The sequence below is a fragment of the Primulina eburnea genome, chromosome 15, assembly GCF_022965805.1.
Source record: "Primulina eburnea isolate SZY01 chromosome 15, ASM2296580v1, whole genome shotgun sequence".
In the NCBI taxonomy this organism is placed as follows: Eukaryota; Viridiplantae; Streptophyta; class Magnoliopsida; order Lamiales; family Gesneriaceae; genus Primulina; species Primulina eburnea.
Window position 1 is genome coordinate 11,269,462 of NC_133115.1, and position 19,803 is coordinate 11,289,264.

At 39.2% G+C, this 19,803-nt stretch overlaps 1 protein-coding gene across 1 annotated transcript; it reads right to left on the bottom strand.

Moving 5' to 3' along the window:
* Positions 1-19,043: 19,043 nt before the first annotated feature.
* LOC140815454 (uncharacterized) lies at positions 19,044-19,508 on the bottom strand. Its single transcript, XM_073174559.1, has 2 exons — positions 19,260-19,508; positions 19,044-19,181 (listed from the first exon to the last, which is right to left on the bottom strand). Exons 1-2 carry the CDS (start codon positions 19,506-19,508, stop codon positions 19,044-19,046), a joined length of 387 nt encoding a protein of 128 aa, XP_073030660.1.
* Positions 19,509-19,803: the final 295 nt, after the last annotated feature.

A 19,803-nucleotide genomic window follows, 5' to 3' on the forward strand; every position in this document is an offset into this window, starting at 1 on the left:
CTGGTGTATTCAAAGAACAGAAATGAGCATGCAGAGCATCTCAGAATTGTGTTGCAGACCTTGAGGAATGAAAGATTGTATGCTAAATTGTCAAAGTGTGAATTTTGGTTGAATCGAGTTGTCTTTTTGGGACATATCATATCTGGAGATGGTATTGCTGTAGATCCAAGTAAAGTGGAAGCTGTGATCAGCTGGCCGAGATCGACTTCTGTGCCAGAGATACGCAGTTTCATGGGTCTAGCAGGATACTATCGACGATTTATCAAAGATTTCTCCAGTATTGCAAAACCAATCACCCAGTTGACACAAAAGAATGTGCCATTTGTATGGTCTGAGGATTCTGAGTCTAGCTTCGTGGAATTGAAGAAGAAGCTAACTAGTGCTCCCGTACTGACGATACCTTCAGGTAAGGGTAATTTCGTTGTATATTGTGATGCCTCTCACAGAGGTTTGGGATGTGTTCTTATGCAGCGAGGTCATGTGGTCGCATACGCCCCGAGACAATTGAAGCCACATGAAGTTCGATACCCCATTCACGATCTTGAATTGGCGGCTATCGTATTTGCATTAAAGATCTTGCGTCACTATCTCTACGGCGAGAAATTTGAGATTTACTCCGATCACAAAAGCCTGAAGTATCTATTTTCTCAATCAGAACTGAATATGCGGCAGCGTAGATGGCTTGATCTACTGAAAGATTTTGATTGCGAGATCAAATACTATCAGGGAAGTCAAATGCAGCAGCGGACGCCTTGAGTCGAAAGGTTTGTTCCTTATCATTATCGACGATAGGTGTTACAAAGTTAGTTGAAAACTGTTGTTTGTCTGGATTAGAATTTGATACAGATAGTAGGCCACTACGACTTGCTACTATTCATGTTGAACCTGATTTGATTTGGAGATCAGAATGTGCAGAGATCAATTCAGATGGTCAGATCAAAGAATGGATCAGAATGTGCAGAGATCAATTCAGATGGTCAGATCAGGGCATTTGTCAGAATACCAGGTGCGTGATCATGTATTGTATGTGAATAACCGTCTTGTAGTGCCAGATGTTTCAGAATTGAAACAACAGATCATGTTAGAGGCGCATTGTAGTCGGTTTAGCATTCACCCTGGTGGCCGAAAGATGTACAACGACTTGAAGACACAGTTCTGGTGGAAGCAGATGGAGTCAGATATTGCAGAATTTGTGTCTAAGTGCTTGAATTGCCAACAGGTGAAAGCCAAAAGGAAGAAGCCCGGAGGTTTACTTCAGAGTTTAGCTATTCCAGAATGGAAATGGGATCACATTTCCATGGATTTTGTGACGAAGTTACCTCGATCATCTAAAGGCTATGATGCGATTTGGGTCATCATTGACAGACTGACCAAATCTGCTTGCTTTATTCCGTACAGAATGACGTATCGACATGATCAGATGGCGGAGATATATGTCCGAGAAGTAGTTAGATTACATGGTGTGCCGAAGTCTATCGTATCAGATCGTGATCCACGATTCACTTCACACTTCTGGCACAGTTTACAGCGGGCCTTAGGTACGACATTACACCTGAGTACTGCTTACCATCCCCAGACAGACGGACAGTCAGAGCAGACTATCCAGACTTTAGAGGATATGTTGAGAGCCGTAGTGCTAGATTTTGGCACTAGTTGGCAAGATTCTTTACCTCTTTGTGAATTTTCTTATAATAATAGCTATCAGACGAGCATTGAGATGGCACCGTTTGAAGCTTTATATGGCAAGAAGTGCAGATCTCCGCTGTATTGGGATGATGTCTCCGAGGTACCAGAACTTGGGCCAGATATGATACGTGACATGACTGAAAAGGTGAAAATCATTCAGAAAAGAATGAAGACGGCACAGGATAGGCAAGCCAAATACGCCAATATCAGACGTAGACCGTTGGTATTCGAGCAAGGAGACATAGTGTTTCTGAAAATTTCTCCATTCAGAGGCGTTGTCAGATTTGGCAAGCGTGGGAAATTGTCTCCTAGATACGTTGGTCCTTACGAGATTCTTGAAAAGATTGGCGACCGAGCCTATCGACTTGCTCTTCCTCCTTCGTTATCCGGGATACACGATGTCTTTCATGTGTCCATGTTGTGTAAGTATATACCAGATATTTCTCATGTCATTCAGCCTGACGAAGCTGAGCTTGATCAGACCTTGAGCTATATTGAGCAACCGATACAAATTCTTGATCGGAAAGAAAAGAAGCTCAGGAAAAAGACTATTCCGTTAGTGAAAGTCCAATGGAGTCGTCATGGCATCGAAGAAGCGACTTGGGAGACAGAAGCGGATATGCAACAGAAACATCCCGAGTTATTTACATGATGTAAGTAAATTTTCAGTCTTGATTATATTACTTATCATGTATCTTTGATAGATTGCCTGCGATTTCGAGGACGAAATCATTTCTTAGAGGGGGAGAAATGTAAGGCTCAAAATTTATTAGTCTTCAATTATGCGATATTCGAAGATGTGAGAGTGCATGACATTGCATGAGAAACACTAAGTAAAATGAGAGTAGGAAAGACATGAGAAAAGATGTGAAAGGTTAAGAATAAATGTAAAGGGCCGAAGCTATGGCGCATATGCGCGAAGAAAGGCGCGCATATGCATGAGAATTACAGTAGCATCGGCGCATATGCGCGAAGAAAGTGGCGCACATGCGCGACATGTCCAGTGGCGCACATGCGCGGAATGAAGTGGCGCATATGCGCGACACCTCCAGCAGCTGTGGCGCACATGCACGAGTTTAGTCGCGCATATGCGCGGTCTGTCCAGAAGCTTGGGCGCATATGCGCGAAAAGAATGGCGCATATGCGCGAGGTGTTGAATTGTCGAGACCGTAGGTCTCGCGCACATGCGCGAGTAATGCCGCGCATATGCGCGAGATGTGTACACCAAAGGATGAGCCATGTGTTCTTAGACATGCAAAGTATATATACTGCATTTTCAATTCTCTCCTCATACTTGCTGAGACCACCGAGAGAAAGGGGGGAAAAGGAAAATTATTTTACTTTGAGACTAGCTTGTGCAAGATTTACATATCAAAACTTTGATCCAAGTATAAATTCTTACTCCTCTCACTCAAACCTACAAGGTGATGTAAGTATTGTTCACTTTCAACATGATTTGAGATATTGGTGTTAGGGAAACTTGGATATGCTTGTAGATATATGTTTTTATGAGTATAAGCATCATATATTAGCAATCGGATCGATTATCGGATGTCATATGCAATTGTTACGATTTTTATAGCATGTTTAGAGCTAAATATGCAGGTTTTGAGTACTATTACATGTTTAGGATGATGATTATGAGTTGATGAGTTTAGATTGATAATGTGTTGATATGTGTTGAGATTCGAATTTGTTAGTATCACGAGAACATGTTGTTATGTCGTCAACTTGTATCAAGACTAGATATAGATGGTATAAATGTCTTGGTTGAGTTAGAGATTGATAGAATATGTATCAACATTGCCATTTCAGATTGATATCGGTAAGATTCGTCTTCGAGACTTCAACTACGACCGAGTTGTGCAACGAAAGGTATAGTACATGTTTTGTTTGGGGAAATACAACTCAAATGAGATTCAATTTGAGTTTCCCAACCAAAATCACATACTAGATTTATTGTTTATCTTGAATTATGATTGTGATTGGTTTATGAATTGTATTTAAATCTTTTGAGATGATTATGCATTGTTTACAGATTGTTATGCATTGCATTTAAGATAGGGAGTCTTGACAGAAACAGTCAAACTTCTAGATGTTCGGTGATATCACAGCTTAGGAGAAGACTCGTCTCCTATTGTAGATGTGGATACAGATTTGGCCGAAGTCTAGGAATAAGACGTACCGTCACCCCGATTGGGAGGGTAGGTGATAGATCGTCTTATTCACACCGGGATCCCTAGAGGTCTAGTCGAGTCGAGTCCATACATGGTTTGATTCGCATTGCATATTCATATGATTGTCATTCATAATAGCATGTTTCATGTTTAGATTGATTGTATGCATGTATACATGTTTATACTGGGATTTGTTCTCACCGGAGTTTCCGGCTGTTGTTATGTCTGTATGTGTGCATAACAACAGGTGGGGCAGGATCGGGGTCGAGACAGAGACGAGATTGATATAGCGTGGAGACTACGGGCGCAGCAGAGGACTAGTGGTTTTTAGTAGTCTTGGACTACTTGTACTTTGGTATTATGTATTAAACCCTAGTTTAGAAAGATGTTTTAGAACAGCACTTGTTTATTACCTAGTACATGCCGTATGTTGTAAAATTAATAAAGAAAATTTATGCTTTGTATTAACATTTGATTTAATGTTAAAAAGCGAAAATTTGACCCACTTTTTATATTAATGATCCATTGAATCCCAAAGAAAAGAATTAGAGCCCGGGTCCCCACACATAGTGTATGAACAATTTGTTGCTTGAAATTTGAGACATGATAAGTGTTCTTAAAACTTTATAATTTCTATAACTTCGTCGCTCTGCTCAACTAAATTGCATCTCTATTTATAGTTTCTGAACTGCAAAGGTCACAAGCTTCCGCGTCTTTTGTCCTGGTTATCATTTCTGACATCCATACGAAGGTTGATTCTCGCCGTGTCAGAAAGTAAGAAAAAATTTATCCAAAAACAGTTTAGCCTTCTGCTGTAAACAGATGTCCATGAAACTAGATTATGAAAATTGATAGACTTATAAGAGATCATTCAGTTTGGGTCCGAGCTAGTTTTGTTCGACTAGTACAATTTATATAAATCAGTTTAGCTTATGAACATAATCAGTTTTGTTTCGTTTGAAGTTCAGTTTAGCTTAAGTTAGTTTTACCTTTTATTATTTCTTAACAACAAAACATAAAATTTATGTTCCAACCGTCTATTTTTGAACTACTTTTAAATAAAAGTAAATAATATTTAGATTCAAAGATATTGAATAAATTTTATTTTATTTTATTTATGAAATTTTTAGAAAAATCTTTAAGAAATGCAGATGTTAAAATATTTCTATAATCTTTTGTGATCGGAAACATATACGAATATTTTTAATGTAAAAATCCAAAATCAAAAGTATATATTTTTTGTTTATATAAAAAATTAATAATTTTTTATATAATAAAAATATAACTGTCGCGTGTTTTCTTAATTGCTTGCAAGTGCACAACGTCAAGTTTGTAATAAAATGTATTTTTGAGTACAAGTGTCGATCCCACGAGGAGTATGTATTTAAATGTATATTAATGCTTGCAATTAAAATAGTCTCAATTTTATTTAGAAAAATCAATTGACAGATTTGTTTGCACCAATAACTAGATTGAAAATAAATTTAATTATATTATAACACCAAACTTTTTATAACAAATAACTTCGGAATAAAAGATCTAGAAGTCCGATTTCACGCAACTATCCACCATGTGTTATTTTGTGTAGCTATATTATAAATGTCATTATTATACATTAGCCAAGAATTCTAAATTATCTACTCCCTCTCCCGAGTGCTAAGTAGATACTAATTATCTAACAAAAGATTGTAACGTCCCCATCAACAATCTATAATTAAATAACACAATAAGCAATAAATTCTTTTAATGGCTTCAATAGCAATATATGTCCTCCCGAACTATATAAATACCATTGATGTATTTTTCCCTTTCTTGTTTATAAATTCCCTTTTTCAAGTGATAAATTATAAACATAAGAATCATTCAAGATATGGCCAATAAAATGAAAGCATTAAGATTGGAAAAATACAAATGAACAATAAGGAAAACTTATATAGCATAATTCATAAATCCCAACACATGGTGTCTAGTTTTCTTCCATCATTCCTCTAGAAATAAGAATTAGTTCATAATAAAAATAACACAACAACACATAAATCTTAAACAAGACATATCAAATAAAAGTAAAAATAAAGAAAGAAGAACTTAGAACAAGAGATTTGGAGTGCAATGAAACTTTTGTCCAAAAGTGTGAAAAAGATTTCCTAAGGATGATGAACTTGAGCTTCAATCCTTTCTTTGTAGCCTCCACCCTTTCCCTTTGCTCCCCAATGACCTAGATGATGAATAATAGAAGCCTTTTATAGTCCTAGACAAGTCTTGTACGTAAAACACAAAAGTCATCAACTCCCATGCGTAGCACACCAAAATTTCAGAATTTCTGGACTCTGTCTGTGCATGACCGCGGGTGCGGTGCTGATGAGACCGCGGGTGCGGTCTTGCTTCGGCAAGTTTTGTCCTTTGCACTTTATAATTCATCACTTTACTACTCCAAATTCTCATTCTAAGTTTCCAAACTACAATAACAAAAACAACAACAAATCACATAAAACCTGCTCAAGAATCACAAAATTCCAAATTAAAAACAAGTAATAAAAGTACAATAAATTGCACTTATCAAACTCCCCCAAACTTAAGATTTTGCTAGTCCCGAGCAAAACAAAACAACACAAACAAACAAATCATGAAATATTTTATAGAACTTGGCCTCAAGATAAATGTACAACCCTTCATGCATTCACAATTCAAATCAATCCAACCACTTGTTCATCCGGATAAAATCATGCTATCGATTAATTCTCTTAACTTCTAATCTCTTCAACTCATGTTTCAAATCATTCTCAATTGATTTCAAATTTTTACAAACACACATCAAGAGGTCTTTTCCGGTAAAGATTGGGTTCAAAGCAATATTCATTCAAGAAAGGGATACCCAATAAATATTTGATGCAATGAGGTGTGTGTAAAATTGATCAAGATTCTTACTCAATGAAAGTGTTTATCGATTGTCCATAAGCTAGATCATCCCAATCACTCTCCAATAGTATATTGGACAACTATGACTAGGTTAATAGGATTTTCAATGGTTGTAATGTTAGGCCTTTGTTCATGACTACAAATAAAGATTGGGAGTTCAAATAAGGGAGTAACTTGAATTTTATCTCTTTTGCAAACTCCACTTTTTCTTTTATCTCCATTTTTTTTATTCATTTCATCTCTTTTTCTCCCCTTTTTCTCCAACTTCATCAATGTAACATCATTCATTTTTCTTTTCTTTTCTTTTGTAGGAGAATATCACTTTCTTAAATCTTTTGAATTCTTACTCCCTTGGGAAGGTAGCAAATAATTGTATAAGATATTCAAAAGGTTGGTAAATGCAGGATACTTGAAAGAATATTCGAATGAGGATCTTTTACACATTTTTACGTGTGCCATTTGAATTCATATAAGCTCAAAGATGTGACAAATGATAAATTATTTTTTTTATTTGGTAGCTTGAAAGGCTCAATCGATCCAAAAATCACCTAAATCATTCCTAAATCATAATGTGTCTGTATTTCGCCTCGAATGATGTTTGGATAGTTCTAGACAAAATCTCAATTCACCAACACAGAGTAGAATCTAATCATCGTGAAAATGGTGTCTCAATGCATCAACCAAATACATATATATTCAAAAGAAAAGTGCTTGGCTTCCAAGAAATTTCAAGAACACAATTCTTTTGTCATATAGGCTCAAGAGGGCTTCAAAAGAATATTTATGAACAATATAAATGGCCCAAATAAAATCAAAGATTGCCTCAATCATCTATGTGTTTGCAAAAAAAAAAAATATATATTTCAATGTCAAATGAAAATCACAGAGTTGTATAGAAATTATAAGTCTTAAACTTACCACATCTCATGATTGTTCTCTAAATTTTACAAATTGATCAATTAACATGAATGTAATGCATGACCTTTCTTTTATTTTATTATTATTAATTTTTTTTCATCATTGGCCAATTCAGAATAAAAAATTTCATGACTAAAACACTACAAACACACAAGCAAACAACTAAAAAAATAATAAACACACAAAAGAAAATAAACACACCAAATAAAATAAAATAAAACACAAAAATAAAATAAAATAACTCAAATCTCCCCCAAACTAAAACATGTGCATCGTCCTCGATGTAAATAAGCATGAAAATTAGGAGAATACACATACCTTGGACAACGACCGTCAGTGGTCATCGCCATCCTCATCATCTTCGTCATCCTGTGGTGGTTGGAACTCCGACGGGTGGTATATGGGTGGCCACTGTGGAAGAGGTAGAAATGGATTGCCAGAAGTTGAAGCCGATGGAAATTGCTGAGCCAAGACCGATGTAAAATCCATCATGTATCCCATAAATGTGTCGGTCCTAAACCGAAACGCATCCATTTCTTGGCGTTGAATTCGCATATCTTCTTCCAACTGGGTCAACCTATCTCTCATATTCCTTTGTTGCGGTTGTGGTTCTTGAGCTTGAGCCTGGGCACGTCTCTCTGCAGCTCTCCTATTGAATTCCCTTTCAGCTCGACAGTGCTGCAGCATGATCACCTCTGACTGACCCATATGGTTGAATTACCACAATTTCATTTTTTGGCTTCAACAATTCTTCATTCGTTGCCCAAGTCACTCCCGCATTTTGGCATAATGCAGTGATAAGAGAAGGATGGAGAAGTCCACTAGGAGAGTTACCTCTTGCATAGTCAAGTATCGAATTTTGAAGCAATTGACCTAAATCAATTGTCTTCCCTGTCATATTGCAAAAAGTAAGGATAGCTCTCTCCTTGATGACGGTGGTGGTGTGTTCGGTCGGCTTAATCCTAGCAGAAATAAATGAATACCAATCTTTTGCAACAGTTTTCAGATCAGACTTTGCTAGGCTGACATACACATCATCCCTCATTCTCCACTCTGCTCTCTGTATGCAAATTGTTTGAAGAATACTATTATAATCAACATGCTCGTTCCGGTATTCTTCATATTCATCGTGCATTATTTCAGGGATACCATATAACGTATTAATCGTATGTGCATCAAAGGCTACCCATTTTCCTCGCACAAACACCGTCAATTGATCAAATCTAACCTTGAGGTTAGCATAAAATTCTCTCACCAATGAAATGACAGCATCTTGTGGCTGCCTGCCAAACTCATCCCAATGTCGAGCAGTAAGCATTAGTCCAATTTCGGATCGAGGAAAACTCATATCAAATCCCTTCTCTTTTACAATGCTTTTATTTAAAAATTTTCCATATTGCTTCTCCGCCTTCTCGTCCGGAAACCTGCTCGCATCGTAATTTACAGATAATGAAGATGCACCCTTTGATTGTTTTTTTCTTGGAGGCATTTTATCGAACACCTTTCAATTACCAACTTCTCCTCAATCCAATTCACAAACTTCAATGATTCTAGCACTCCCCCAAAATTAGTATTACAATATCCACACCTCAATAATATACCCAACAATCAATAAACAATATCCACAATATCAAGAATAGACTTCACTAAATGTAATTTCCTTCCATAGCAACTAACACCAATAATTTTGATTCTTCAACAAATATGCAATGGATTTGCTCACCTGGAGTTTGTTGAAATGTTTCTTGAAGAACAAAATCAAAGCTCCATTCAAATCTTGAAGAAATTTTCGAGCCCCCTTTTAAATCCTAGGTTTGGTGTTGATTTTTGTGGAAAGAAAAGTGATATTTGATGGAATGAGTGAAGCTATTTAGGTTGGAGTGGTAAATTTGTTGAAGGAATAACAAAAATTTAGTGTGAAAAGTGTGTTCTTGAGGAAGGATTTCGAAATGGAGAAGGAAATATTTGAGATGTGTTCTTCGTTTATGTCAAAATCTGCCCAATTCTGGTTTAAAAGTGTTCGACCGCGGGTGCGGTATAAGGGAGACCGCGGGTGCGGTGTGCTCTCGATTTATTTTTTTATTCCACATTGTGCGACCTCGGTTGCGGTGCCAACGAGACCGCGGGTGCGGTATGTCTTCGGGATTTCTATCATAATGCGATATTGAACGACCGTGTAAGGCTCGAGATTATGAGTTTTCATTAAAATAATACTCGGAAGATATGAGAATGCATAACGTGCATGGAGAGGAGAGAAGACATGAGAATTAGGGTTTTGCAAGACCGCACCCGCGCTCAAAACAGGAGTGCACCCGCGGTCATGCAATTATGGATTTTAGCAAGAAAGGCCGAAGCCACACCGCACCCGCGGTGAAACTTAGACCGCACCCGCGGTGCATGGACAGAAAGTTGACAAATTTTTTTCGTAGCATCACCGCACCCGCGGTGCAGGAAGATCGCACCCGCGTTGACAAGGCCGCACCCGCGGTCTTGCAGAGACCGCACCCGCGGTCGTTATTTTGTAAAAATGATAGGGTTGCCGAGAGCATGGAGCACCCGCACTCCTTGAATCATCGCACCCGCGGTCATGCGTGGAACTTGAAAATAAATGACACTTACCCTTAACCATGCAATTATGATGTGTTGTCAATCTCCTCTTTCTTTCAATTCCAACAGCTGAAGACGAGGGAGAGAGTGGAGAGAAGCTTCATTCCTCATGCTTTAAGGTTATGATTTTGTAAGATTTACACATCCAAATTTAAATCCGATTTTGGTTTTAAGTTTCTTTCATCATTAGCTTCACGATGACGTAAGTTTCATTCAATTCCTGCATGATTTGAGATATGAGTGTTGGAGAAACTTTAATACACTCATAGATATGTGTTCTTAAGATGATTATGAGTGTATATTCGAAACCGGGACGAAGAATTGATATCGAACTCAATTGTTATGATTTTCAGCATATTCATGATTGAGCATGTTCAGATTTTAGAACTTGGAATGTACTATGATGATGATTTTGAGTGAGATTGATGAATATCTGATATATGTTAAGAGTTGATCATGTTATGTTGAGAATTGAGTGATCGATATTGAGAAATTACGTCGTTATACCGCCAAATTATATCAGAATCAATTACTGAATTGTATATTGAGTTAGGAATTGATAGAAGATATATCAACATTGTCATTTCAGATTTGGATTGACAGATTCGATACCAACTTGAGACTTCGATTCCTTCCAACGACACAAAAGGTATAAGCCATGTTTTGTTTGGGGAAGATACAACTCAAATCAGATATTATTTGGGTTTCCCAACCAAAATCACATACTAGATTTATTATTTATCTTGAATTATGATTGTGATTTGTTTATAGAATTGTATTCAAATCTTTTGAGATGATTATGCATTGTTTACAGATTGTTATGCATTGCATTTAAGATAGGGAGTCTTGACAGAAACAGTCAAACGTCTAGATGTTCGGTTGATATCACAGCTTAGGAGAAGATTCGTCTCCTATTGTAGATGTGGATAGAGATTAGGCCGAAGTCTAGGAATAAAACGTACCGTCACCCCGATTGGGAGGGTAGGTGATAGATCGTCTTATTCATACCGGGATCCCTAGAGTTCTAGTCGAGTCGAGTCCAGACATGGTTTGATTCGCATTGCATTGCATGTTTATATGGATGACATTCATTATAGCATGTTTCATGTTTAGTTTGATTATATGCATGTATACATGTTTATACTGGGATTTGTTCTCACCGGAGTTTCCGGCTGTTGTTATGTCTGTATGTGTGCATAACAACAGGTGGGGCAGGATCTGGGTCGAGACAGAGACGAGATTGATATAGCGTGGAGACTACGGGCGCAGCAGAGGACTAGTGGTTTTTAGTAGACTTGGACTATTTGTATTTGCTCTTTTGTATTAAACACTAGTTGGATGAATGTACTAGAACAAGATATGTTTGTATGTTGTAATATAAATAAGACTTGTGCTTGTATACATACATTAGAAGTAATGTTGTAAAGCAAAAATTTGACCCACTTTTTATATTAATGATCCATTTAATCCCAAAGAAAAGATTTAGAGCCCGGGTCCCCACAACAGGTGGTATCAGAGCGATAGGTTTTGTAGATTGAGATAAGATAGACTAAGCAGGGTAGATCGAGTCTTCTTCCTTGCTTTATGATGTGCTAGCTTGATTTATTGCATTCATTATTGCATGTTGTATGATTATCTGACTGGTATTACAGCATGTGTTAGTAAAGACTGAATCAGAACCGATTCTGGATCAGAGGTAAATGATCAGAGGAGGGCTGAGACAGTTGTATAGATGATATACCAATTTGTTGAATAGCAGATACATGCCTCCTAGAAGAGCAGCAGTGCCTCTACGACCCATAGCACCAGAACAGGGTAGCACATCCGGGGATCCAATGGACGTTACTGCTACACCCATGGAGACTCTGTTAAAATGATTCCAGTCTTTCCGACCACCTACCTTACGGGGTACCGATAACGCAATCGAATGTGAAAGCTGGTTGGAAGATATCGAGATGTTATTCGAGTCTCTAGAATACAGTGATGAGAAAAGAGTGAAACTCATTGGCCATCAATTGCAAGACGTGGCTAAGAATTGGTGGTTGAACATCAAAAGAGCATTGGAACAGCGTGGCACGGAGATTACATGGAAAGTGTTCAAGACAGAGTTCTACCAGCGATTCTTTCCTATATCCTACCGTAAAGATAAAGGCGCTGAGTTTGCAAACTTAAGGCAAGGGCAACTGCACATCGAAGAGTACGTCGCTAAATTTTCTTCCTTGCTTCGTTTTGCACCCCATGTTTCAGGTAGTGATGAGGCCGTGGCAGATCAGTTCATAAACGGCTTAAATCCTGATATCTTTATGTTGGTAAATACTGGAAGACCCAACAATTTCACTGAGGCATTGAACCGTGCCAAAGGAGTAGAAGCAGGATTGCTTAGGCAACAGAGTGCTCCATATGTTGCTCCGAGTCCAAGACCACCACTACCTCCAGCAGAACCTCCTCCTAGATTCGATACCGGTGGTAGTAGCAGCGGGCGGAAGGATCAGTTGAAAGCGAAAGGGAAGCAGTTCAAAAGACCTGGGAGCAGTTCGTCGAGCTCCAGTGGATCCAGACAGAGTGGTTTTAATCAGAGTACTAGGTACACGAGTGTATATTGCAGTTCTTGTGGTGGCAGGCATGCCACAGAGCAGTGTCAGGGTGTAGGGGGCAGATGTAACATATGTAGGCAACAGGGGCATTTCGCCAAAGTGTGTCCCCAGAGAAGCTCACAGAGATTTCAAGGTGCAGGGTCATCTGCATCTGTAGCTTAGCCTGAGAGGCAAGCTTCATCTGTTCACTCATTTCAGCCACCACAGCCACGGACGCAGCCCAGAGGCAGAGGTAGCCAGACCGTGAGCCAGCCTCCTCGACAACAGGCTCAGGTGTTTGCATTGACAGAGGAGCAAGCACGAGATGCCCCAGATGATGTCATAGCAGGTAACTGTTATTTTTGCGGTTATCCTGCTTATGTATTGATAGATACGGGTGCATCGCATACATTCATCTCAGAACGATTTGCATTATTGCATTCTCTGCCTGTTGAGTCTTTGTTGGATGTAGTGTCTATTACTTCTCCGTTGGGAAGTGGTTTGATAGTTGTGATTACGGTTAGGCATTGCATCTTACAATTTGAGGGTCATGAAATTGATCTAGATTGCATAGTACTTGGGTTAGATGATTTTGATTGTATTTTTGGGATTGACATGTTAACTAAGTACAGAGCCACCGTGGATTGTGTCCACAAGATTGTCAGATTCAGACCTGAAATGGCAGAAGAGTGGAAGTTCTACGGAAAAGGTTCCAGATCTCGGATTCCCTTGATTTCGGCTTTGACTATTGTTGCAGAAAGGCGCGGACGGTTTCCTTGTGTATGCTGTAGATGTACAGAAATCGAGCCCGACATTGGCAGATTTGCCAGTAGTACGGGAGTTTGTGGATGTGTTCCCAGATGAAATCCCAGGGTTACCTCCAGCTCGAGAGGTAGATTTTAGCATAGATCTTATGCCAGGTACTGTTCCTATATCCCGAGCTCCGTATAGGATGGCGCCTGTTGAACTGAAAGAACTGAAAGCACAATTAGAAGATCTTCTGGCCAAGGGATATATCCGACCCAGTGTATCTCCTTGGGGCGCACCAGTGCTCTTTGTGCGAAAGAAAGATGGATCGATGCGATTGTGTATAGATTATCGGCAATTGAACAAAGCGACAGTGAAGAATAAATATCCATTGCCACGCATCGACGATTTATTTGATCAATTACAGGGATCCTCTGTTTATTCCAAGATAGATTTGCGATCTGGATATCATCAGCTCAGAGTTCGAGATGTAGACATACCGAAGACAGCATTTCGAACCAGGTATGGACATTACGAATTTATTGTCATGCCTTTTGGTTTAACAAATGCTCCAGCGGTATTTATGAGCTTGATGAATCGAATTTTTCAGAGGTATTTAGATGATTTTGTGATTGTCTTTATTGATGACATTCTGGTGTATTCAAAGAACAGAAATGAGCATGCAGAACATCTCAGAATTGTATTGCAGACATTGAGGAATGAGAGGTTGTATGCTAAATTGTCAAAATGTGAATTTTGGTTGAATCGAGTTGTCTTTTTGGGACATATCATATCTGGAGATGGTATTGCTGTAGATCCAAGTAAAGTGGAAGCTGTGATTAGCTGGCCGAGACCGACTTCTGTGCCAGAGATACGCAGTTTCATGGGTCTAGCAGGATACTACCGGTGATTTATTAAAGATTTCTCCAGTATTGCAAAACCAATCACTCAATTGACGCAAAAGAATGCGCCATTTATATGGTCTGAGGATTGTGAGTCTAGCTTCGTGGAATTGAAGAAGAAGCTGACCAGTGCTCCAGTACTGACGATACCTTCAGGTACAGGTGATTTCGTTGTTTATTGTGATGCCTCTCACAAAGGTTTGGGATGTGTTCTTATGCAGCGAGGTCATGTGGTCGCATACGCCTCGAGACAATTGAAACCACATGAAGTTCGATACCCCATTCACGATCTTGAATTGGCGGCTATCGTATTTGCATTAAAGATCTTGCGTCACTATCTCTACGGCGAGAAATTTGAGATTTACTCCGATCACAAAAGCCTGAAGTATCTATTTTCTCAATCAGAACTGAATATGCGGCAGCGTAGATGGCTTGATCTACTGAAAGATTTTGATTGCGAGATCAAATACTATCCAGGGAAGTCAAATGCAGCAGCGGATGCCTTGAGTCGAAAGGTTTGTTCCCTATCCTTATCGACGATAGGTGTTACATAGTTAGTTGAAACTTGCTGTTTGTCCAAATTAGAATTTGATACAGATAGTAGGCCACTACGACTTGCTACCATTCATGTTGAACCCGATTTGATTTGGAGGATTAAAGAAGCACAAAGAACAGATCAGAATGTGAAGAAATCGATTCAGATGGTCAGATCAGGGCATTTATCAGAATATCAGATGCGTGATCATGTGTTGTATGTGAATAACCGTCTTGTTGTGCCAGATGTTTCAGATTTGAGACATCAGATTCTATCAGAAGCACACTGTAGTCGGTTCAGCATTCATCCTGGTGGCCGAAAGATGTACAACGACTTGAAGACACAGTTCTGGTGGAAGCAGATGAAGTCAGATATCGCCGAATTTGTGTCAAAATGCTTAAATTGCCAACAGGTGAAGGCCGAGAGGAAGAAGCCCGGAGGTTTACTTCAAAGTTTAGCTATTCCAGAATGGAAATGGGATCACATTTCCATGGATTTCGTGACGAAGTTACCTCGATCATCTAAAGGTTGTGATGCAATTTGGGTCATTATTGACAGACTGACCAAATCAGCTTGCTTCATTCCGTACAAAATGACTTATCGACATGATCAGATGGCGGAGATATATGTCCGAGAGGTAGGTAGATTACATGGTGTGCCGAAGTCTATCGTATCAGATCGTGATCCACGATTCACTTCACACTTCTGGCACAGTTTACAGCAGGCCTTAGGTACGACATTACACCTGAGTACTGCTTATCATCCTCAGACAGAAGGACAGTCAGAGCGGACTATCCAGACTTTAGAGGATATGTTGAGAGCCGTAGTGCTAGATTTTGGCACTAGTTGGCAAGATTCTCTACCTCTTTGCGAATTCTCTTACAATAATAGCTACCAGACAAGCATTGAGATGGCACCGTTTGAAGCGTTATATGGTAAGAAGTGCAGATCTCCGCTATAATGGGATGACGTTTCAGAGTTACCAGAACTTGGGCCAGATATGATTCGTGACATGACTGAGAAGGTGAAAGTCATTCAGAAGAGAATGAAGACGCACAAGATAGGCAAGCCAAATACGCCAATGTCAGACGTAGACCGTTGGTATTCGAGCAAGGAGATCGAGTATTTCTAAAGATTTCCCCATTCAGAGGCGTTGTCAGATTTGGTAAGCGTGGGAAGTTGTCTCCTAGATACGTCGGTCCTTACGAGATCTTAGAAAAGATTGGTGACCGAGCCTATCGACTTGCTCTTCCTCCTTCGTTATCCGGGATACATGATGTCTTTCATGTGTCAATGTTGCGTAAATATATGCCAGATACTTCTCATGTCATTCAGCCTGACGAAGCTGAACTTGATCAGACCTTGAGCTATGTTGAGCAACCGATACAAATTCTTGATCGGAAAGAAAAGAAGCTCAGGACGAAGATTATTCCATTAGTGAAAATCCAATGGAGTCGTCATGGCATCGAAGAAGCGACTTGGGAAACGGAAGCAGATATGCGCCAGAAACATCCCGAATTATTTACATGATGTAAGTAAATTTTCAGTATTGATTATATTACTTATCCTGAATGTTTGATAATTGCCAGCGATTTCGAGGGCGAAATCATTTCTTAGAGGGGGAGAAATTTAAGGCTCGAGATTATGAGTTTTCATTAAAATAATACTCGGAAGATATGAGAATGCATGACGTGCATGGAGAGGAGAGAAGACATGAGAATTAGGGTTTGGCAAGACCGCACCCACGCTCAAAACAGGAGTGCACCCGCGGTCATGCAATTATGGATTTTAGCAAGAAAGGCCGAAGCCACACCGCACCCGCGGTGAAACTTAGACCGCACCCGCGGTGCATGGACAGAAAATTGGCAAATTTTTTTCGTAGCATCACCGCACCCGTGGTGCAGAAAGATCGCACCCGCGTTGACAAGGCCGCACCCGCGGTCTTGCAGAGACCGCACCCGCGGTCATTATTTTGTAAAAATGATAGGGTTGTCGAGAGCATGGCGCACCCGCACTCCTTGAATCACCGCACCCGCGGTCATGCGTGGAACTTGAAAATAAATGACACTTACCCTTAACCATGCAATATGATGTGTTGTCAATCTCCTCTTTCTTTCAATTCCAACAGCTGAAGACGAGGGAGAGAGTGGAGAGAAGCTTCATTCCTCATGCTTTAAGGTTATGATTTTGTAAGATTTACACATCCAAATTTAAATCCGATTTTGGTTTTAAGTTTCTTTCATCATTAGCTTCACGATGACGTAAGTTTCATTCAATTCCTGCATGATTTGAGATATGAGTGTTGGAGAAACTTTAATATACTCATAGATATGTGTTCTTAAGATGATTATGAGTGTATATTCGAAACCGGGACGAAGAATTGATATCGAACTCAATTGTTATGATTTTCAGCATATTCATGATTGAGCATGTTCAGATTTTAGAACTTGGAATGTACTATGATGATGATTTTGAGTGAGATTGATGAATATCTGATATATGTTAAGAATTGATCATGTTATGTTGAGAATTGAGTGATCGGTATTGAAAAATTACGTCGTTATACCGCCAAATTATATCAGAATCAATTACTGAATTGTATATTGAGTTAGGAATCGATAGAAGATATATCAACATTGTCATTTCAGATTTGGATTGACAGATTCGATACCAACTTGAGACTTCGATTCCTTCCAACGACACAAAAGGTATAAGCCATGTTTTGTTTGGGGAAGATACAACTCAAATCAGATATTATTTGAGTTTCCCAACCAAAATCACATACTAGATTTATTATTTATCTTGAATTATGATTGTGATTTGTTTATAGAATTGTATTCAAATCTTTTGAGATGATTATGCATTGTTTACAGATTGTTATGCATTGCATTTAAGATAGGGAGTCTTGACAGAAACAGTCAAACTTCTAGATGTTCGGTTGATATCACAGCTTAGGAGAAGATTCGTCTCCTATTGTAGATGTGGATACAGATCAGGCCGAAGTCTAGGAATAAGACGTACCGTCACCCCGATTGGGAGGGTAGGTGATAGATCGTCTTATTCATACCGGGATCCCAAGAGTTCTAGTCGAGTCGAGTCCAGACATGGTTTGATTCGCATTGCATTGCGTGTTTATATGGATGACATTCATTATAGCATGTTTCATGTTTAGTTTGATTATATGCATGTATACATGTTTATACTGGGATTTGTTCTCACCGGAGTTTCCGGCTGTTGTTATGTCTGTATGTGTGCATAACAACAGGTGGGGCAGGATCTGGGTCGAGACAGAGACGAGATTGATATAGCGTGGAGACTACGGGCGCAGCAGAGGACTAGTGGTTTTTAGTAGACTTGGACTATTTGTATTTGCTCTTTTGTATTAAACACTAGTTGGATGAATGTACTAGAACAAGATATGTTTGTATGTTGTAATATAAATAAGACTTGTGCTTGTATACATACATTAGAAGTAATGTTGTAAAGCAAAAATTTGACCCACTTTTTATATTAATGATCCATTTAATCCCAAAGAAAAGATTTAGAGCCCGGGTCCCCACAGACCGTGGGTGCGGTGTGCTAGGGACCGCGGGTGCGGTATGGTTTCGGCACTCCTTTTAAATTCAGTGTTTAGACGACCGCGGGTGCGCTTCGGTAGAAACTGCGGGTGCGGTACTGCTTCGACTTTTATTGTATTTTGAATGCACCACAAGCGCGGGGGCGGTCCTATAATGACCGCGGGTGCACTCATGTTTCGTCAAAATTATTTTCTTCTCAAATTTTCAGTCCAGAAAAAAAAAACTGGGATTCATTAAATTTGGGAAGATATAAGCACACACTAAATTAAAAATGAACCAAAAATAATCACGATACAAAAATACATACAAAACCGAAAACAAAATGCAAAATAGAAACAAAAATTTGGGTTGCCTCCCTATAAGCGCTTGGTTTAACGTCTTCAGCATGACTGTCAATTGTCTGATCAGTTTGGTTCGCTCAGCTTGACACTGTTGATATTCCTGACTTCAGTCCCATAGTACGGCTTAACTCGCTGCCCGTTCAGCTTGAAGGTTCTCCCATCACTGCATTTTAGCTCAATCGCCCCATGAGGGTACACTGTCTCCACCAAAAATGGACATAACCAACGCGATTTCAACTTACCAGGAAACAACTTCAGACGGGAGTTGAACAATAGTACTTGTTGTCCTGGTTTGAGCTCCTTTCGTACAATGAGTTTATCATGCCACTTCTTGGTCTGTTCTTTGTAAATCTTGGCATTTTCATATGAATCATTGCGGAACTCCTCCATTTCATTTAACTGTAGTTTTCTGCTATCGCCAGATTCTTTCAAATCAAAGTTTAACTTCTTAACTGCCCAAAATGCTCGATGCTCCAATTCTAGCGGCAAATGACAGGCTTTACCAAAAACCAGCCTATAGGGAGACATCCCAATAGGCGTCTTTAATGCGGTCCTATAAGCCCACAGTGCATCATCCAACTTTATAGCCCAATCCTTCCGGTTTGTATTGACAGTCTTTTCTAATATTTGTTTGATTTCCCGGTTGGATATTTCAGCTTGTCCATTCGATTGAGGATGATATGCTAGTGTCACTTTGTGCTTCACACTGTATTTAGCCAAAAGTGAGTTGAAAATTTTATTGCAAAAATGCGTACCTTCATCACTTATGATGGCTCCCGGTGTTCCAAACCTAGTGAAAATGTTCTTGTGCACAAACTTGACT

Bases quoted from the DNA above. Each gene is read 5' to 3' on its own strand.
- LOC140815454 (XM_073174559.1), bottom strand. From the start codon at position 19,508: ATGTCTCCCTATAGGCTGGTTTTTGGTAAAGCCTGTCATTTGCCGCTA. The intron at 19,182-19,259 runs GTACTATTGTTC...TTTTTGGTGGAG, and splicing joins AGCTCAAACCAGGACAACAA to ACAGTGTACCCTCATGGGGC.